The following is a 17,732-nucleotide window of genomic DNA, read 5'->3' on the forward strand; positions in this document are numbered from 1 at the left end:
ATATCTTGCCAACGGCTCCAGTTCACCCACGGAATTCTAATGTGCATTTTTTCCACTAACAAAACCAGAATCGAGCAGGGTCAAAAAAATTCTCCTTTCTCCTTCCGTTTTCTGGGGGGGGGGGGAATGGATAAAATGAAACTAATAGATTTTTCTCAGAGTTACTGAAAATAAAGGTTCATAATAGTTGCTGCCCTATTCAGAAATACATTTACAAAATGTATTTAGCCTCTTCTTTTCCTTCTCGCTTTGTGTTTCAGCCTCAGCGCAATGGTATTTCTCCACGCATGTTCAAAGCTTTTGTAAGCAAAGGGCACCCTGAATTTTCCTCCAGCCGGCAACAAGATGCACTAGAATTTTTCCTGCACCTTATCAACCTGATAGAGGTGAGCAAAGGTTAATGTCTTTTTTCACATGAACAAACTAGCCAAAGAGATAATATCGACCAATCTTGCACAAACATTTAGAAGTTTTATTTATAGATCAATGTCGATGAATTTCAATTCTTCTAGAAGTCCAAACTCACATATAGGATCCAACTGAAAGAAATTTCAAGAACTTGGTGCTCGGAGATATCTTGCTTTATTATAGACAAGAAGGAAGACTCATCTCTCTAAATCAATCTTCCTTCCTTCCTTCCTCCCTCCCTCCCTCCCTCCCTCCCTCCCTCCCTCCTATCTTCCTACTATGCATGAGACCAGTGGTGGATTGCTACCGGTTCACCCAGGATTGGGCGAACCAGTAGCAGTGGTGGGAGGAGGCTCCGCCCACCCTTCCGGACGATTCTCCGCATGCCCACCCACCTGCCCAGAAGCCCCGCCCACCCATCCGCCCAGAAGCTTCTGCACATGTGTAGAAATGTTGCGTGCTTCAGAACACAGAAATCAGCCATAGTCCTCAATATAAAGCCATTCATTTTTACAGGGAGGTCACTCTGTTAGGTAGGCAAGTTTGAGATATAAAGAAATCCTACACACTATACAGGTAGTCCTTGACTTACGACCACAACTGAGCCCAAAATCTATGATTTTGAGTGAGTTTTGCCCCATTTTACAACTTTCCTTGCTGCACTTCCTTGCTGCACTAGGGGAGTCATGATAGCAGTGTTCCAATATCTCAGGGGTTGCCACAAAGAAGAGGGAGTCAAACTATTTTCCAAAACACCTGAGGGTAGAACAAGAAGCAATGGGTGGAAACTAATCAAGGAGAGAAGCAACCTAGAACTAAGGAGAAATTTCCTGACAGTTAGAACAATTGATCAGTGGAACAACTTGCCTCCAGAAGTTGTGAATGCTCCAACACTGGAAAATGTTTAAGAAAATGTTGGATAGCCATTTGTCTGAAATGGTGTAGGGTTTCCTGCCTGGGCAAGTGGTTGGCATAGAAGACCTCCAAGGTCCCTTCCAACTCTGATATTATTATTATTATTATTATTATTATTATTATTATTATTATTATTATTATTATTATTATTATTATTATTATTATTATTATTATTATTATTATTATTATTATTTACACTTGTTAACTGAATCTGGCGTCTCCATTGACTTTGGTTGTCAGAAGGTAACAAAAGGTGATCACATGACACTGCAACCGTCATAAGTATGAACCAGTTGCCAAGCACCCCAATTTTGATTATGGGACCATGGGGATACTGCAATGGTCGTAAGGGTGAAAAACAGTCCTGACTCACTTTTTTCAGTGCCGTTGTAACTTTGAACTGTTGTAAATTGAGGACTACCTTTATATCAAATTGTGATAAATTGTGATATTCAATCCCATGGGGAGGTTTACGGTAGAAATTCTCAAATGCCTTTATTTCATACTGGTATATGATCAAGTTTACTGCAAAACTCAGAGAACCAGTAAAGGGCCGTAATAGCTCAGGCTGTTAGAAGCCTGTTATTAGAACACAGCAGCCTGCAATTTATTTATTTATTTATTTATTTATTTATTTATTTATTTATTTATTTATTTATTTATTTATTTATTTAATTAATTAAACTTTTATACCGCCCTTCTCCCAAAGGACTCAGGGCGGTGTACAGCCTGCATTAAAACAATTTATATACACCCTAAAATAACAATTAAAAAACTTATTCCATAAAGGCCGAAATTAAAACCGTCCAAATTGACCAATAAAATACCCAATAAAATGCAATTAAAATTTAAAATTTAAGAATTTAAAAATTTAGCAATTAAAAAAAATCAGGCCAGTCCCGCTTGAATGAATAAATAAGTTTTCAGTTCCCGGCGAAAGGTCCGAAGGTCAGGTAATTGGCGTAAACTGGGGGGAAGTTCGTTCCAGAAAGTAGGTGCCCCCACAGAGAAGGCCCTTCCCCTGGGGGCCGCCAGCCGACACTGCCTGGCGGACGGCACCCTGAGAAGACCCTCTCTGTGAGAGCGCACGGGTCGGTGGGAGGCATGTGGTAACAGCAGGCGGTCCCGTAAGTACCCGGGCCCTAAGCCATGGAGCGCTTTGAAGGTGGTAACCAAAACCTTGAAGCGCACCCGGAAGACCACAGGTAGCCAGTGCAGACTGCGCAGGAGTGGTGTTACCCGGGAGCAACGTGGTGCTCCCTCAATCACCCGCGCAGCTGCATTCTGGACTAGCTGAAGTCTCTGAGTGCACTTCAGGGGTAGCCCCATGTAGAGAGCATTGCAATAATCCAGGCGAGAAGTGATGAGAGCATGAGTGACCGTGCATAAGGCATCCCGGTCTAGAAAGGGGCGCAACTGGCGGACCAGGCGAACCTGGTAAAAAGCTCTCCTGGAGACGGCCGCCAAATGATCTTCGAACGACAGCCGTCCATCCAGGAGAACGCCCAAGTTGCGCACCCTTTCCGTTGGGGCCAGTGACTCGCCCCCAACAGTCAGCTGCGGTTGCAGCTGACTGTACCGAGATGCCGGCATCCACAGCCACTCCGTCTTGGATGGATTGAGTCTGAGTCTGTTTCTCCCCATCCAGACCCGTACGGCCTCCAGACAACGACAGCTTCGCTGGGGTGGCCTGGGGTGGAAAAGTACAGCTGAGTATCATCAGCGCACAGGTGATAACTCACCCCAAAGCCACTGATGACCTCGCCCAGCGGTTTACATAGATGTTGAACAGGAGAGGCGAGAATCGACCCCGCGGCACCCCACAAGTGAGGTGCCTCGCGGCCGATCTCTGCCCCCCTGTCAACACCGTCTGCGACCGGTCGGAGAGGTAGGAGGAGAACCACCGATAAACGGTGCCTCCCACTCCCAACCCCTCCAGCCGGCGCAGCAGGATACCATGGTCGATGGTATCAAAAGCCGATGAGAGATCTAACAGGACCAAGGCAGAGGAGCAACCCCTATCCCTGGCCCTCCAGAGGTCATCCACCAACGCGACCAAAGCTGTCTCCGTGCTATGCCCGGGCCGGAAGCCGGACTGGAACGGGTCTAGATAGACAGCTTCCTCCAGGTACTGAGGAAACTGCCATGCCACCACACTCTCTACAACCTTCGCCACAAAGCGAAGGTTGGAGACTGGACGGTAATTCCCCAAAATAGCTGGATCCAGGGAAGGCTTCTTGAGGAGGGGTCTCACCACCGCCTCTTTCAAGGCGGCGGGAAAGGTCCCCTCCATCAAAGAAGCATTTATAATCCCCCGGAGCCAGCCTCGTGTCACCTCCTGAGTGGCCAGCACCAGCCAGGAGGGGCACGGGTCCAGTAAACATGTAGTGGCATGCAGTCTCCCCAGCAACCTGTCCACGTCCTCGGGAGCCACAGAATCAAACTCATCCCAAATTACTGCAGGTTCAAGCCCAGCCCGAGGTTGACTCTGCCTTCCATCCTTTATAAGGTAGGTAAAATGAGGACCCAGATTGTTGGGGGGGGCAATAAGTTGACTTTGTAAAAATATACAAATAGAATGAGACTATTGCCTTATACACTGTAAGCCGCCCTGAGTCTTCGGAGAAGGGCGGGATATAAATGTAAATAAATAAAAAAACAAAACAAAACCAAACCATAAAGAGGTCACTCGGAGGATACCTTTCCTTGATAAATGATCCACAAATATAGAATATATTCCAGATCATATTAAGCATTTCCAACCCTTATTGATTTCACTCGGAGTTCTCAGCTAAAATCAATGAGCCTTCATGTGATGAAACTTCCATTGGCTTGCATACACGACGGACTTTTTGAAAAATTGCGCAGTATGCATTTAACAGAGAAGGGGACTTCTGTACTCTTAAATGCTGACTGATATCTTTGAAGCTCTTGTTCCCCCAGTGGAGAATACAAAGCTACGTTTTACTTCCCTGGCGCTTCGTGCAATTTTTCCCCTACGCACAAATCCTTAATCTAAGTATCTCCAGAGGTAGAGATGTATCTATTTCTAGAACCATGAAAGTGCAATTTGACAAGGCATTACAGCTTTCCGCAGCTTGACGTCCCTGGAGATATCGCAAACAACAAATGCAATATCCTCAGCTAGGATTTTGAGAGTTCCGGGTTGTAGAAATGGCGGGACTTTCATTACTTGCCTTAATCCTGATTTACTAAGGCTTGTCATGGTGGCATGGGAATTGTTTGGGTTTTGCAATCTCTCTCCAGGCTGGTGTATTATTTTCTTGGAAATTTCTAGCTGTAGAAAGCTACTTATAAGACCTGGGATAATCAACTATTGTCTTCCTGTATGATCTGGGTTCGTCAGCAATCAATTGTGTTGTCATGATTTAGTTATCTAAAACATTTAAAACATCAAACCCTAAAAAGAATTACACTGCCATACATCAAGGACACCTGAGAAACCACAAATAGACTAAAAGTCTGTAAAGATTCTCAGTCATTCAGGTCATGGTTGTCCCAAAGGTGCTTTTTCAGAAGGCAACTGGACTTTCTTGTTTTTTCTTTGAAGACGTTTCGCTTCTCATCCTAGAAGCTTCTTCGGCTCTGAAAGGATATTGGGGAATGGAAGGATTTATATTCCTTGCAGATAGCTGGTCATTTGCATCCTTTTAGAGGGTTGTCAAAGCTCTCAGAGGTTTATCTGTGTCCTCAGGGTCATAGCTATATAATTTAGGATGGACACCCTTTGAATGGTGTGGGAATAGAAATGGATTTCCAGAGAACAGACTGCAGGAACCAGGAGCACTTACTCAGGTGGTCCTGAGGACACAGATAAACCTCCAAGAGCTTCAAAGACCCTCTAAAAGGATGCAAATGACCAGCTGTCTTTAAAGGAATATAAATCCTTCCATTCCCCACCATCCTGTCAGAGCTGAAGAAGCTTCTTGGATTAGAAGTGAAATGTCTTCAAAAGAAAAATCAAGGAAATCCAGTTGCCTCCTGAAAAAGCCCCTTTGGAACACAACCACATGGAATCAGCGTAGCACACAAGCCAACTAAAGCCCTTCAAAACATCTTAACCAAACCAAAAGACCCAGCAGTCCCAGAAGAAAAAAACAGGAGTCATCTACAACAGGGGTCTCCAACCTTGGCAACTTTAAGACTTGTGGACTTCAACTCCCAGAATTCCTCAGCCAGCAAAGCTGGCTGAGGGATTCTGGGAGCTGAAGTCCACAAGTCTTAAAGTTGCCAAGGTTGGAGACCTCTGATCTACAACATACAGTGTAAGAACTGCAACAACCACTATGTAGGACCAACAGGCAGAAGACTGGCAGTACGCATCCATCCTGCCCTGGTCCTATTAGATCTCTCAGCGGCTTTTGATACCATCGACCATGGTATCTTGCTGCACCGGTTGGAGGGGTTGGGAGTGGGAGGCACCGTTTATCGGTGGTTCTCCTCCTATCTCTCCGACCGGTCGCAGACGGTGTTGATGGGGGCAGAGGTTGACCGTGAGGCGCCTTACTTGTGGGGTGCCTCAGGGGTCGATTCTCTCGCCCCTCCTGTTCAACATCTACATGAAGCCGCTGGGTGAGGTCATCAGTGGTTTCGGGGTGAGTTATCATCTGTACGCTGATGATACTCAGCTGTACTTTTCCACCCCGGACCACCCCAACGAAGCTGTCGAAGTGCTGTCCCGGTGTCTGGAAGCCGTACGGGTCTGGATGGGGAGAAACAGACTCAAGCTCAATCCCTCCAAGACGGAGTGGCTGTGGATGCCGGCACCCCGGTACAGTCAGCTGCAGCCGCAGCTGGCTGTGGGGGGCGAGTTATTGGCCCCAACGGAGAGGGTGCGCAATTTGGGTGTCCTCTTGGATGGGCGGCTGTCGTTTGACGATCATTTGGCGGCCGTCTCCAAGAGGGCCTTCCACCAAGTACGCTTGGTGCGCCAGTTGCGCCCCTTCCTTGACCGGGATGCCTTATGCACGGTCACTCATGCCCTTGTCACTTCCCGCCTGGACTATTGCAATGCTCTCTACATGGGGCTGCCCTTGAGGTGCACCCAGAGGCTGCAGCTAGTCCAGAATGCAGCTGCGCGGGTAATAGTGGGAGCAACTCGTTGCTCCCATGTAACACCAATCCTGCGCAGCTTGCACTGGCTTCCTGTAGTCTTTTGGGTGCGCTTCAAGATTCTGGTTACCACCTTTAAAGCGCTCCATGGCTTAGGACCCGGGTACCTACGGGACCGCCTGCTGTTACCTCATGCCTCCCACCGACCCGTACGCTCACACAGAGAGGGCCTTCTCAGGGTGCCGTCCGCCAAGCAATGTCGGTTGGCGGCCCCCAGGGGAAGGGCCTTCTCTGTTGGAGCTTCTACGCTTTGGAATGAACTTCCCCCTGGTTTACATCAAGTGCCTGATCTTCGGAATTTTCGCCGTGAGCTGAAAACGCACCTATTCATTCAAGCGGGACTGGATTAAAATTTTTATTGGGGTTATTTATATTTTAAAATTTTAAACTGTTTTAAATTCTCGGCCACATATAATATGTTTTCTTTTAATTTCTTTTAATCTGTATATACTGTATTTTTACTTGGCTGTACACCGCCCTGAGTCCTTCGGGAGAAGGGCGGTATAAAAATCGAAATAAATAAATAAATAAATAAATAAACAAACAAACAAACAAACAAACAAACAAACAAACAAACAAACAAACAAACATCAACTGGCAGTCAGAAGACATGATGACAATTCTTTTAATTTCACAACGTGTAGACAGATTTAACCATAGTTTCAACTGGGAAAAATGTGACCATTCTAGACCAGGCCAAGTCCCAAAATGCCAGGGAATTTCTAGAAGCCTGGCGCTCTGACAAATCAGCCATCAATAGACACATAGACATGAACCCCATCTATAGACTAGACTAAAAGAGATAATCAACCAGCCCCAATGAGTAAAAGACTCCAGCACTTCTCCACCAGTAATCAGCACTCAGATCAGCATACATTAACTCCAAGTTCTTCAGCTCTGTGTGTTCCACTCTCTCTTTCAAAACCTCTTCGCTGAAGAAGCTTCTTGGATGAGAAATGGAACCAGTGGTGGAATTCAATTTTTTTTTTTACTACCGGTTTGGTGGACGTGGCTTGGTGGGCATGGCAAGGGAAGGATACTGCAAAATCTCCATTTCCACCCCACTCCAGGGGAAGGATACTGCAAAATCCGCATTCCCTCCCCACTCCTGGAGGAAAGATATTGCAAAATCCTTATTCCCTCCCCACTCCTGGGGGAAGGATATTGCAAAATCCCCATTCCCTCCCCTCTCCTGGGGGAAGGATATTGCAAAATCCCCATTCCCACCCCTCTCCTGGGGGAAGGATATTGCAAAATCCCCATTCCCTCCCCACTCCTGGGGAAAGGATACTGCAAAATCCCCATTCTCTCCCTATTCCTGGAGGAAAGATACTGCAAAATCCCCATTCCCTCCCCACTCCTGGGGGAAGGATATTGCAAAATCCCCATTCCCTCCCCTCTCCTGGGGGAAGGATATTGCAAAATCCCCATTCCCACCCCTTTTCTGGGGGAAGGATATTGCAAAATCCCCATTCCCACCCCACTCCAGGGGAAGGATACTACAAAATCCCCATTCCCTCCCCACTCCTGGGGGAAGGATACTGCAAAATCCCCATTCTCTCCCTATTCCTGGGGGAAGGATACTGCAAAATCCCCATTCTCTCCCCTCTCCTGGAGGAAAGATACTGCAAAATCCCCATTCTCTCCCCACTCCTGGGACCAGCCAGAAGTGGTATTTGCCGGTTCTACGGACTACTCAAAATTTCCGCTACCAGTTCTCCAAAACCTGTCAGAACCTGCTGAATTTCACCCCTGAGCGAAAAACCAGAAAGTCCAGTTGCTTCTTCAAAAAGCACCTTTGGGACAACCATGACCTGGATGACTGAGAATTTCCATAGACATTAACTCCAAGGTCAACTTCAAACCAAAATCAAATAAGCAACACCCCAATCAAGAAACTGCCAAAAGAGATCCTAAAAAAACTGTCATGTATGTATCCAAATGTGAAAGCAAAATGTTGGAGATGTGATTGTGAGGATGCTACCTATTATCATATATGGTGGACTTGCAAAAAAGTTAAAGCTTTTGGATTAAAATATGGTGGATCATGCAGAACATTTTGAAAAAGAAGATCAAATTTGTTCCACAGTTCTTTTTATTAGGAATAATTCCAGATTGCACTGTTATAGAGACAAAACTGATTTTGAATTTAATAACTGCTGCAAGACTATTGATTGCACAATATTGGAAGAAAGAAGACTTACCTACAATTGGAGAATGGATTAGTAAAGTATCAAATTTAGCAGAAATGGCAAAAATTTCTGCCTACTTGAAAGACTGTACACAAGAAAAATATATTTTGGAATGGAGAAAGTGGATTGATTATATTCAAAATAAGTATCAGATTAAAAAATATCAATTAGTTTTTGAGTGAAGTTAGGAATTGCTATGTATTAGAGTTTAAGAAAGAAGGGAATTGATAGTGTGATGGTGTGAAATGGAATATGTTTTATGTTATATTTTAGATTATGTTTGTTAGTTACAATACCCTGTATTCTGTTCTGGGAAGTCTCGGGGGGGAGGGGAAGATTATAAATTGATTGATTGCCAATGTACAGGAATAATGGTAGAATTAAACAAGTTGGAATGGTGTAAAGTCGGGACTGCTCGGTAACCACTCCCGAAGGGAAAGGGTAAGGAAAGAGGAGTAAAGAAGGAAGAAAGTAGGTAGGCAGGTAGGAAAGAAGGGAGGGAGAAGAAAGGATAGGAGGAGAAGAAGGAGGAGAAGATAGAGGGTTAGAAAGGATGGTAGTGAGAAGTGGGGAAGAGGAGGGGAAGTAGGAAAGCGAGGAGAAGGATGGTGGGGAAAGTCGAAGAAGGATGAGAAGGGTAGAAAGGATTAAGGGAGGGAGTGGCGGTTGAGCAGCCCTGATTGAGCATAATTTGAGTATAGGATCGATTGTTGGATAAGTGATTGTATTGTACACTAGTCAAATTGTGGGAATTATTATGGAAAATAAAAATTTTTTGCCCTGGAAAAAAAGAAACTGCCAAAAGAGCAAACATCCCAACCAAAGAATCCCTAAGACTCCCACCTACCCACACAGACAGGCAAGAAGACACCAGAATATAAACTGACAGCAAACATCACTCCTTACTAGCACTGAAGATGTTACCTAATTAGGGACATGAAATGTCTTGCAAGAAGACAAGCAAGCTCAGAGAGCACGAAGGACCCCTCAAACATATATGTAGCCATCCATTTCATAAGCAACTCAGGGCAACTCCCAATCAAAGTGCTTGCTTACGTGTCACACTTCTTTTCTTTTCAGAGAAACCGAATTGGCTCGGAAAACCCCAGCGACGTCTTCCGGTTCTTGGTTGAAGAACGGACCCAGTGCTGCCAAACCAGAAAAGTACGGTACACAGAGCGGGTGGAATATCTCATGCAATTGCCTGTAGCAATGGAAGCTGCAATAAACAAAGGTAACGGGCATGTACGAATTGTCTACTGTTCAGATATAACTCAGGATGCGTTCCTTGGAACTCCCAGTTCAGTCGCACGAACGACGTGCATTATGAACAATCTGATACGGATTCAGCAACGAAGCCAGACGTGTCATTTCGTGTGATCCACTCTTAGATGCAAAATGTTGTCAGATGTTGTGGCCCGCCAATGGAGGTGGCAGTAGATTCAGAGAGGGAAAAGTTTGGGGAGGAACATGGGCCAGTCCTGCTGTCTGGGGAAGGCTCTGATGCGGGCTCTGTGTCAGAGGAGACAGGGGGCCAGGGCCATGTGCCAGTTATCAGTTGCCTTCAGAGTGTCGTGTCCCACTCCTCCGCTGACAGCCGGGTCAGGGAAATCCGAATCAGGCTTGCCTCTGCAGCTCTGCCCAAAGTCCTAGCAAAGTCCTCAGAGCAGGCAGGAGACCAGAAAGTGACTTCAGCAAGATAAGTTCGACTTTGCCTGACTCAGAGACTGCCAGAAAGCAGATCCTTTATATAGGCCATGGGGTGTGGCTCCATGACTCAGCACTCATTAAGGCCTGCCCCTCCCTTCCTTCTGTTGCCTCCGCCTATCCAGTCTTCTGATGCGAGGGTCACTCCAATCAGCAGCTGTTGGAAATAAACTTTCCTCAGGCTCACATGCTGTGGAGGAGGGGGAGGGGTCTAGCTGCTCCATTTGCCTGGGCATGGAGCCAGGGCTGGGGCCGGGGGGTGCTCCCTCCTCTGCAGCCTGCTTGGGCATGGAGCCAGGGCTGGGGCCGGGAGGACATTCTTCAGCATTCGGAAGCAGATAAGCAGACCCCGGCTGCGGTGAGAGCGGGCAAGACACAACACAGAGTCAGACATCAGTGAGGCAGACAAACAGCTAAAGCCTGTTCCCAGTTTGTGCATGCGCAGAATTGCCAGATGAAAGGAACAGCTAAAGAACAAGGGTCGACTTGGGAGTAAGGCCACAGGTGGACGATGAATGGCCCCTCCCAGAGGGAATAAAAGAGGAGCGAAAGGGGAGAGGAGTTTGCAGGAGACAATTAGTTCGCTTAATTGGTTTGTGGCTGTCCCAGACTCTTTGCCAAGTTTTGAAGATATTGGCCTGGCAGCTCTCCGAGCCAGATAAGGTCTGTGACTGTAAATTCCCCCTTGAAAGACTTTGCTGGATGTGAACGAGAGGAATTCACTGTTGGTTTAGTAAAAGGGGTTTTGTTGGGACCAGGATTCTGCTTCATGCTTTTTGGGGAAGCTGAGGTCAGCACATGAGGGGAGCCATTTCTCATGTTCATTTGCCCTGAAATGAGCCCACCCGTGACTTTCAAGAGATGGATGGTGTTTATTCACTATCACTTGTTCTTCCGATTAGATGAATTGATTGCTTATGAACTGAAGAGGCGAGAAGCAGAAACAGCGAGGAGGCCCCCACCAGAGGTGGTCCGGGCAAGGATCCCTTTCAGTGCTTGTCTCCAGGCCTTTACGGAACCAGAAAATGTAGAAGACTTCTGGAGCAGTGCCCTTCAAGCCAAGTCTGCTGGTGTCAAGTGAGTATGTGTCAGGCACAAAAGATCAGGTCCAATTCAACTGATTTATTGCTAATCGGGCCCATTCGTGGGAATCAGTGATGGTATTCAGCCGGTTCTCTCCGGTTCGGGCGAACCGGTAGCGGCAGCTGCAGGAGGCTCCGCCCACCCACCCGGACATCATCACGTCCCATTTTTGATGTTTTGCGCATGCGCAGAAGGTCCAGCGCACGCTCGCATTTGCGAACCAGTAGAGAAGGTAAGTGAATACCACCCCTGGCGGGAATATTGTTGGGTTAGCACTTGGTTGGAGTTAGGTAGTGGTCATTGGAATCCAAGGGAGGTTGGACTTAGCTCGCTTGTGGCTACATAGGAATTCTTCTTTTTTCTCTTTTTCCCCCCCTACTCTTTGTGTCTTCTGAGTTGGCAAATCAAGGACCCTTCGGTTATTCATTTGTTCTCTGCATAGTGTAAAATGTAGTGACATTACACGTAATCTGCGTGATCTCTGCAGTAACTAGAGCTTTGGCTCTTTCCTTGGGATGAAGGAAATCTCCTATTTTGCTTGTTCTGGATATGATTTCAGATACTACAAAACATACGCTATAAAACAAGAGTCTCCAACCTTGGCAACTTTAAGACTTGTGGACTTCAACTCCCAGAATTCTGGGAGTTGAAGACCACAAATCTTAAAGTTGTCAAGGTTGGAGACCTCTGCTATAAAATATACTGTATATATTTATTAAATCTGATTGTACCCTGATACTTCGTTACTTTGGTTTAGCCATCTGGTAAAAAAAAAAAAAGATGGGCAACAAGCACAGGGAGAAGCAGTGGGAGAAGATAAGGGTCTGATCAGACTCTGTGGTCTCATCCCAAAACCCCCAAAAGTTTAACCTAAGACTGTCTACTGTTGACCTCACCCCATTCCTAAGAGGTTCTGTAAGGGGCATGCATTAAGAGCCCCAGCGTGCCTACCGTTCTTGTCCTAATGTTCCCTTTGATTGTATTCATTTTATGTATTCAATTCATGCTTATACTTATATATATTATTTAATATGTACTCGACTAAATAAATAAATAAATAATAAATAAATAAATAAGATAAGATAAGATTGTCGTGTCCCACTCCTCCGCTGACGGCCGGGTCAGGGAAATCCGAATCAGGTGTGCCTCTGCAGCTCTGCCAAAGTCCTAGCAAAGTCCTCAGGGCAGGCAGGAGATCAGAAAGTGACTTCAGCAAGATATGTTTAGACTTTGCCTGACTCAGAGAATGCCAGAAAGCAGATCCTTTATATAGGCCATGGGGTGTGGCTCCATGACTCAGCACTTATCCAGGCCTGCCCCTCCCTTCCTTCTGTTGCCTCCGCCTATCAAGTCTTCTGACGCGAGGGTCACACCAGTCGGCAGCTGTTGGTAATTGATCTTCCTCAGGCTCACATGCTGTGGAGGAGGGGGAGGGGTCTAGTTGCTCCGTTTGCCTGGGCATGGAGCCAGAGCTGGGGGCTGGAGGTATTTCTTCCTCTTCAGCCTGTCTGGGCATGGAGCCAGGGCTGGGGCCGGGAGGCATACTAGGACATTCTTCAGTGTTCGGAAGCAGATAAGCAGACCCCGGCTGAGGTGAGAGCGGGCAAGACACAACAAAGATAAGATAAGATAAGATAAGGGGGTCTTACTCTTACCAGATGGGAGAGAAGCAGTGGGAGAGGGATTTTGCTCTAGTGATGACAATTGGAAAGCGGCAATTCAATTAATAAATGCTAAGTGAAATCCCAGCTGTGCTTATAATCTTCCTTCGCTTTCCTTCCCTTTGCAAACCAGCAATGGTTGTAAATGGGAGGATTGGTCATAGAGTTACAGCTAGCTAGCTAGCTAGCTAGCTAGCTATCACCATTGTAGTGGCTCAGGGGCTAGGATGCTGAGTGTTGTGTCTGCGCCCCCCGAGCTGGGCCCCCTGCCAGAAAGTGACTCAGAAAGTGAGGGGGAAGGACCATCAGGACTTACCTCTGGAGCTCCGGCTTCCCTGGCTCAGCTCCAGGAGCCAGAGGCAGGCCAGGTGGAAGAGATAACAAGGCCTCCGTCCCCTGACTCTTTCCCCTCCAGGCCACGCCTCCAGACCCAGCTGATGGCAATCAGGCCTAGCTGGACCCTAGGTTTCATTGGCAGGAGAGGCAGAAACAACAGAAGCAGGGGTGGGGCAGGCCTAGGAAGTGCTGAGTCATGGAGCCACACCCCACAGGATATAAAAGCAGCAACTGCTTAGAGGGAGAATTAGAGCTGAAGTCCTGTTTGTTCCTGGTTTCCTGGCTGACTCATCGGGATCAAGAGAGATAACAGAGACACTTGGCATACGCTCACTAGTTTGCTGCCAGAGCTGATAGTTGCCAGCTAATTAAGTCATCGCTCGTGTCTCCCGGACTGCGGAGGGGGACAGATCACTGAGCTTGTTGATCGAAAGATCGGCAGTTCAGCGGTTCGAATCCCTAATGCTGCTGTGTAACGGGGTGAGCTCCCGTTACTTTTCCCAGCTTCTGCCAACCTAGCAGTTCGAAAGCATGTAAAAAATGCAAGTAGAAAAAATAGGGACCACCTTTGGTGGGAAGGTAACAGCATTCCGTGCGCCTTTGGCTTTGAGTCATGCCGGCCACATGACCACGGAGACATCTTTGGACAGTGCTGGCTCTTCGGCTTTGAAACGGAGATGAGCACCACCCCCTAGAGTCGGGAACAACTGGCACGTATGTGCGAGGGGAACCTTTACCTTTTTATATCACCATTGCAATTGCAAGCGGTTGCTAAATGAGAACTACCTGCATTTCTTTGCTTTCTAGACATATCTGGTTAGCTGCCGTAGAAAAGAATAGCAGAAGGGACAGGCTCTTGTGTATGATCTAATAAGAGCAGTTCAGCTCTTCTGTTAAAATGATGGAAGTTTCTGATTGTTGAGTTTTGGATCTTTTAATGTCACGTGGAATTGCTTTACACTTCCAGAACATCTCGCTTTGCTTCCTTCCCTGAATACCTGGTGGTTCAGATAAAGAAGTTTACTTTTGGCCTTGACTGGATCCCTAAGAAGCTTGGTACGTATTTTGACGGCTGCCTTCCATATTGAATTGCCTTGTGTTCATTTGTAAGGTTTATCTACTCCAAGGCTATTCCAAAGGTGCTTTTTTTTCAAGAAGCAACTGGACTTGCTTGTTTTTTTTTCTTTTGAAGACGTTTCGCTTCTCTTTCAAGGAGCTTCTTCAGCTCTGACAGGATAGTGGGGGATGGAAGGATTTATATTCCTTGCAGACAGAACAAAAATGCACCAAAACAAATTCCTTGTGTGTCCAATCACGCTTGGCCAATAAATTCTATTCTATTCTATTCAGACAGTTGGTCATTTGCATCCTTTCAGAGCAGGGGTGTCCAACTCGCGTCGTCACGGTGTCGTCACGTGACGTATCGGGACTTTCCCCCCCCTCGCTAAACCAGGTGTGGGTGTGGCCACCGCGTGACGCATCTGGCCCGTGGGCCGCAAGTTTGACAGCCCTGTTTTAGAGGGTCGTTGAAGCACTTGGAGGTTTATCTGTGTCCTCCGGGTCACCTGAGTAAGTGCTCCTGGTTCCTGTAGTTTGCAATTTTTTTTCGCTGGAAATCCATTCCTACTCCCTGTAAAAGGATGCAAATGACCAGCTGTCATATAAATGGAAATAAATAAATAATAATTATAAGTGGGCCCTAAACTAATTTGTTTATGGCATTACGGAAACTTGAATTATGTGATGGGCCTTTTTTGTAGTGGCCCCATGCACTGGAATATGCTTTTCCCAAGCTTTGTAGAACACCCCTCTTCCTTGGCATTATGCAAAAAATAGAAGCATCTTTAATCCACCATGCCTTTGGCTCACATTAATATTGTAGGGATTCTTTCTGGATAGGTTTGTTTCGTTGTTCTGATAGCGCTAGCAATAACACTTAGATTTATATACTGACTCATAGTGCTTTACAATAGGAGTCTCCAACCTTGGTCCCTTTAAGACTTGTGGACTTCAACTCCCAGAGTCCCTCAGCCAGCAAAGCTGGCTGAGGAACTCTGGAAGTTGAAGTCCACAAGTCTTAAAGGGACCAAGGTTGGAGACCCCTGCTTTACAACATACTCTGGGCAGTTTACAACGTCAACATATTGCCCCCAACAATCTGGGTCTTCATTTTACCAAACTTGGAAGGGTAGAACGCAACCTTGAACCCCGTCAGGATCGAACTCCATGCTGTGGGCAGAGTTTGCCTACGATATTTCATTCTAACCGTTGTGCGACCAAGGCTCTTATTCTTCCTGCTTTGCTAAAGACTATCTATAGTTTCACAGGATGATTTCCAAATAATGTAATTAATTTCCTGTTTGTCCTTTTGCTTGCAGATGTTTCTATAGACATGCCAAATCTTCTAGACATCACTCACCTGCGAGCAACGGGCTTTCAGCCAGGCGAGGAGGAACTTCCAGACATCTCTCCGCCTGTGATCATTCCTGATGACCCCAAAGGTACTGCCTACTACCATGAGGATTCCTACCTCCACACCATTCTCCACCACAACTGTTAGTTGATCTTCTTTTTTGTTCCCTTGTCATTTCGCCTCCTTTCCTCTTCGCATGGACCATCTTCATGGATGCCAAGCTACAACATGATCATCGGGAGTCTCGTTGGCAAGAAAAGTAGGCAATGATGGAACCAAGGCCTGGTTCTTTGGTGTAAACGGAGATCTATTGGCCAGGCTTGCTTTGGTGGATTTGGCATGTTCTGTGTCTGTTTTAAGTCAAAGCTGTGATTGAGGTCAAGAGAAAGGCTGGAGGTCAAGAGAAAGGGAGATCATGAGCCAAAGTTGAGGAAATCTATTCAAAGAACAACAATATAATTGTCCTGCATCCTGGCGGTCAATTAATGTTTAAAACCACAAGAATATAGAATGGAATTCTTTGTTGGCCAAGTATGATTGGACACACAAGGAATTTGTCTCAGTGTACATACAAACAACAAATGATTGGTCAATCAGAATAGAGTTGGAAGGGACCTTGGAGGTCTTCTAGTCCAGAAGGTCATAGATCATAAACCATAGTTACAATCATTAATCATAAGATGCAAACAACAATTTATCATATGATAAATCATAAGAAACCAATAGGAGAAGATAGTAGGAAAGATGAGAAATGAGAAGATGAAAAAGATGAGAAGATGAGAAGGATAATAGCAATACAACCTATTATATGGGTAAATCTCTTTAGGCCTAAGACAATATTGTGGGAATTAGTTGTTTAGCAGAGTGATGGCATGGGGAGAAAAATTGTCTTTGTGTCTAGTTGTTTTGGTATGCAACACCCTATATCAGGGTCCTGAGTTGAAACAGTTTATGTCCAGGATGCGAGGGATCTGTAGATATTTTCTCAGTTCTCTTTCTGGCTCATGCAGTATATAGGTCCTCAATGGAAGGTAGGCTGGTTGCAATTATTTTTTTCTGAAGTTCTAACTATCCGTTAGACAGTCTGTGTCTGTCTTGTTTGATTGCTGTACCAATCCAGACAGTTACTGAAGTACAAACGACAGACTCAGTCATTCCTCTGCAAAACTGTATTAGCAGATATTTGCTGATATACTGTAGCCCCTTGTCTGGAGTGGAGGGTAGAGTCATGGAAAACTCTACCTTGGCGTAAGGTAGCAGTTCAACCACTCTAAGTAAGGAAGGCGTGTACCATTCATGGATTGTCCACAAACACATTGCTCAGGATTGGAATTCAAGCATATACACTGAGGGTGCGTAGGCATTGCTTTTAACTCCTCAGAAGAAAAGTTTCTGCCGAAGTGGTGTGGACAGAAAAAATTGGACTCAAAATAATTCAATTCTATCTAAAGGTCAAAGTGTTTCATTTGAGCTTCCCAGTATATATTTTTTCTCTCCAGCTGGTTTAAGTTATAATTCTTACCACTTCCAAAAGGGAACAGGTAATGACTTTGCGGATGGCAGGCCTGGAGACACCAGATTGGAATAGGACCACAAAGAACATTTTTTTAAAAGTTATAGAGTGATCATCTTCTTTTAATGACCGCAGAATTCCTTGCTGAGTGGAGTCGGGGCAACTGAATGGAGCGGAGTGTTTAATGGCCAGATGCCCTTCCTGTTGCCAGTGCAGAGTTTTTTTTCCCAGCAGATACATTCTCACTGTGCCCAGAGAGAGAAATATCTGCCTCTACCTAGGATCAAACTCATAGACTCCTGATTGTGAGGTGAGAGCTCCACCTGTAGGCCACCGCACCACTCTTCTAAGTTATAAGTTGATGATCTAAC

General features: G+C 45.9%; 1 protein-coding gene across 6 annotated transcripts in view; it reads left to right on the forward strand.

Annotated features, from left to right (window-relative positions):
- USP13 (ubiquitin specific peptidase 13) overlaps positions 1-17,732 on the forward strand; it is a 127,535-nt gene that overhangs the window by 95,152 nt on the left and 14,651 nt on the right. For 3 of the 6 annotated variants that reach the window (XM_058189083.1, XM_058189080.1, XM_058189084.1), the window contains 5 exons: positions 261-386; positions 9,729-9,882; positions 11,258-11,432; positions 14,403-14,491; positions 15,814-15,990. In XM_058189083.1, coding sequence (XP_058045066.1) covers positions 261-386; positions 9,729-9,882; positions 11,258-11,432; positions 14,403-14,491; positions 15,814-15,990 — 721 coding nt within the window. The remainder of the gene's footprint in view (positions 1-260; positions 387-9,728; positions 9,883-11,257; positions 11,433-14,402; positions 14,492-15,813; positions 15,991-17,732) is intronic. The other 3 variants (XM_058189085.1, XM_058189081.1, XM_058189082.1) reach the window with 1 other exon arrangement.

The sequence above is a fragment of the Ahaetulla prasina genome, chromosome 6 (assembly GCF_028640845.1).
Source record: "Ahaetulla prasina isolate Xishuangbanna chromosome 6, ASM2864084v1, whole genome shotgun sequence".
In the NCBI taxonomy this organism is placed as follows: Eukaryota; Metazoa; Chordata; class Lepidosauria; order Squamata; family Colubridae; genus Ahaetulla; species Ahaetulla prasina.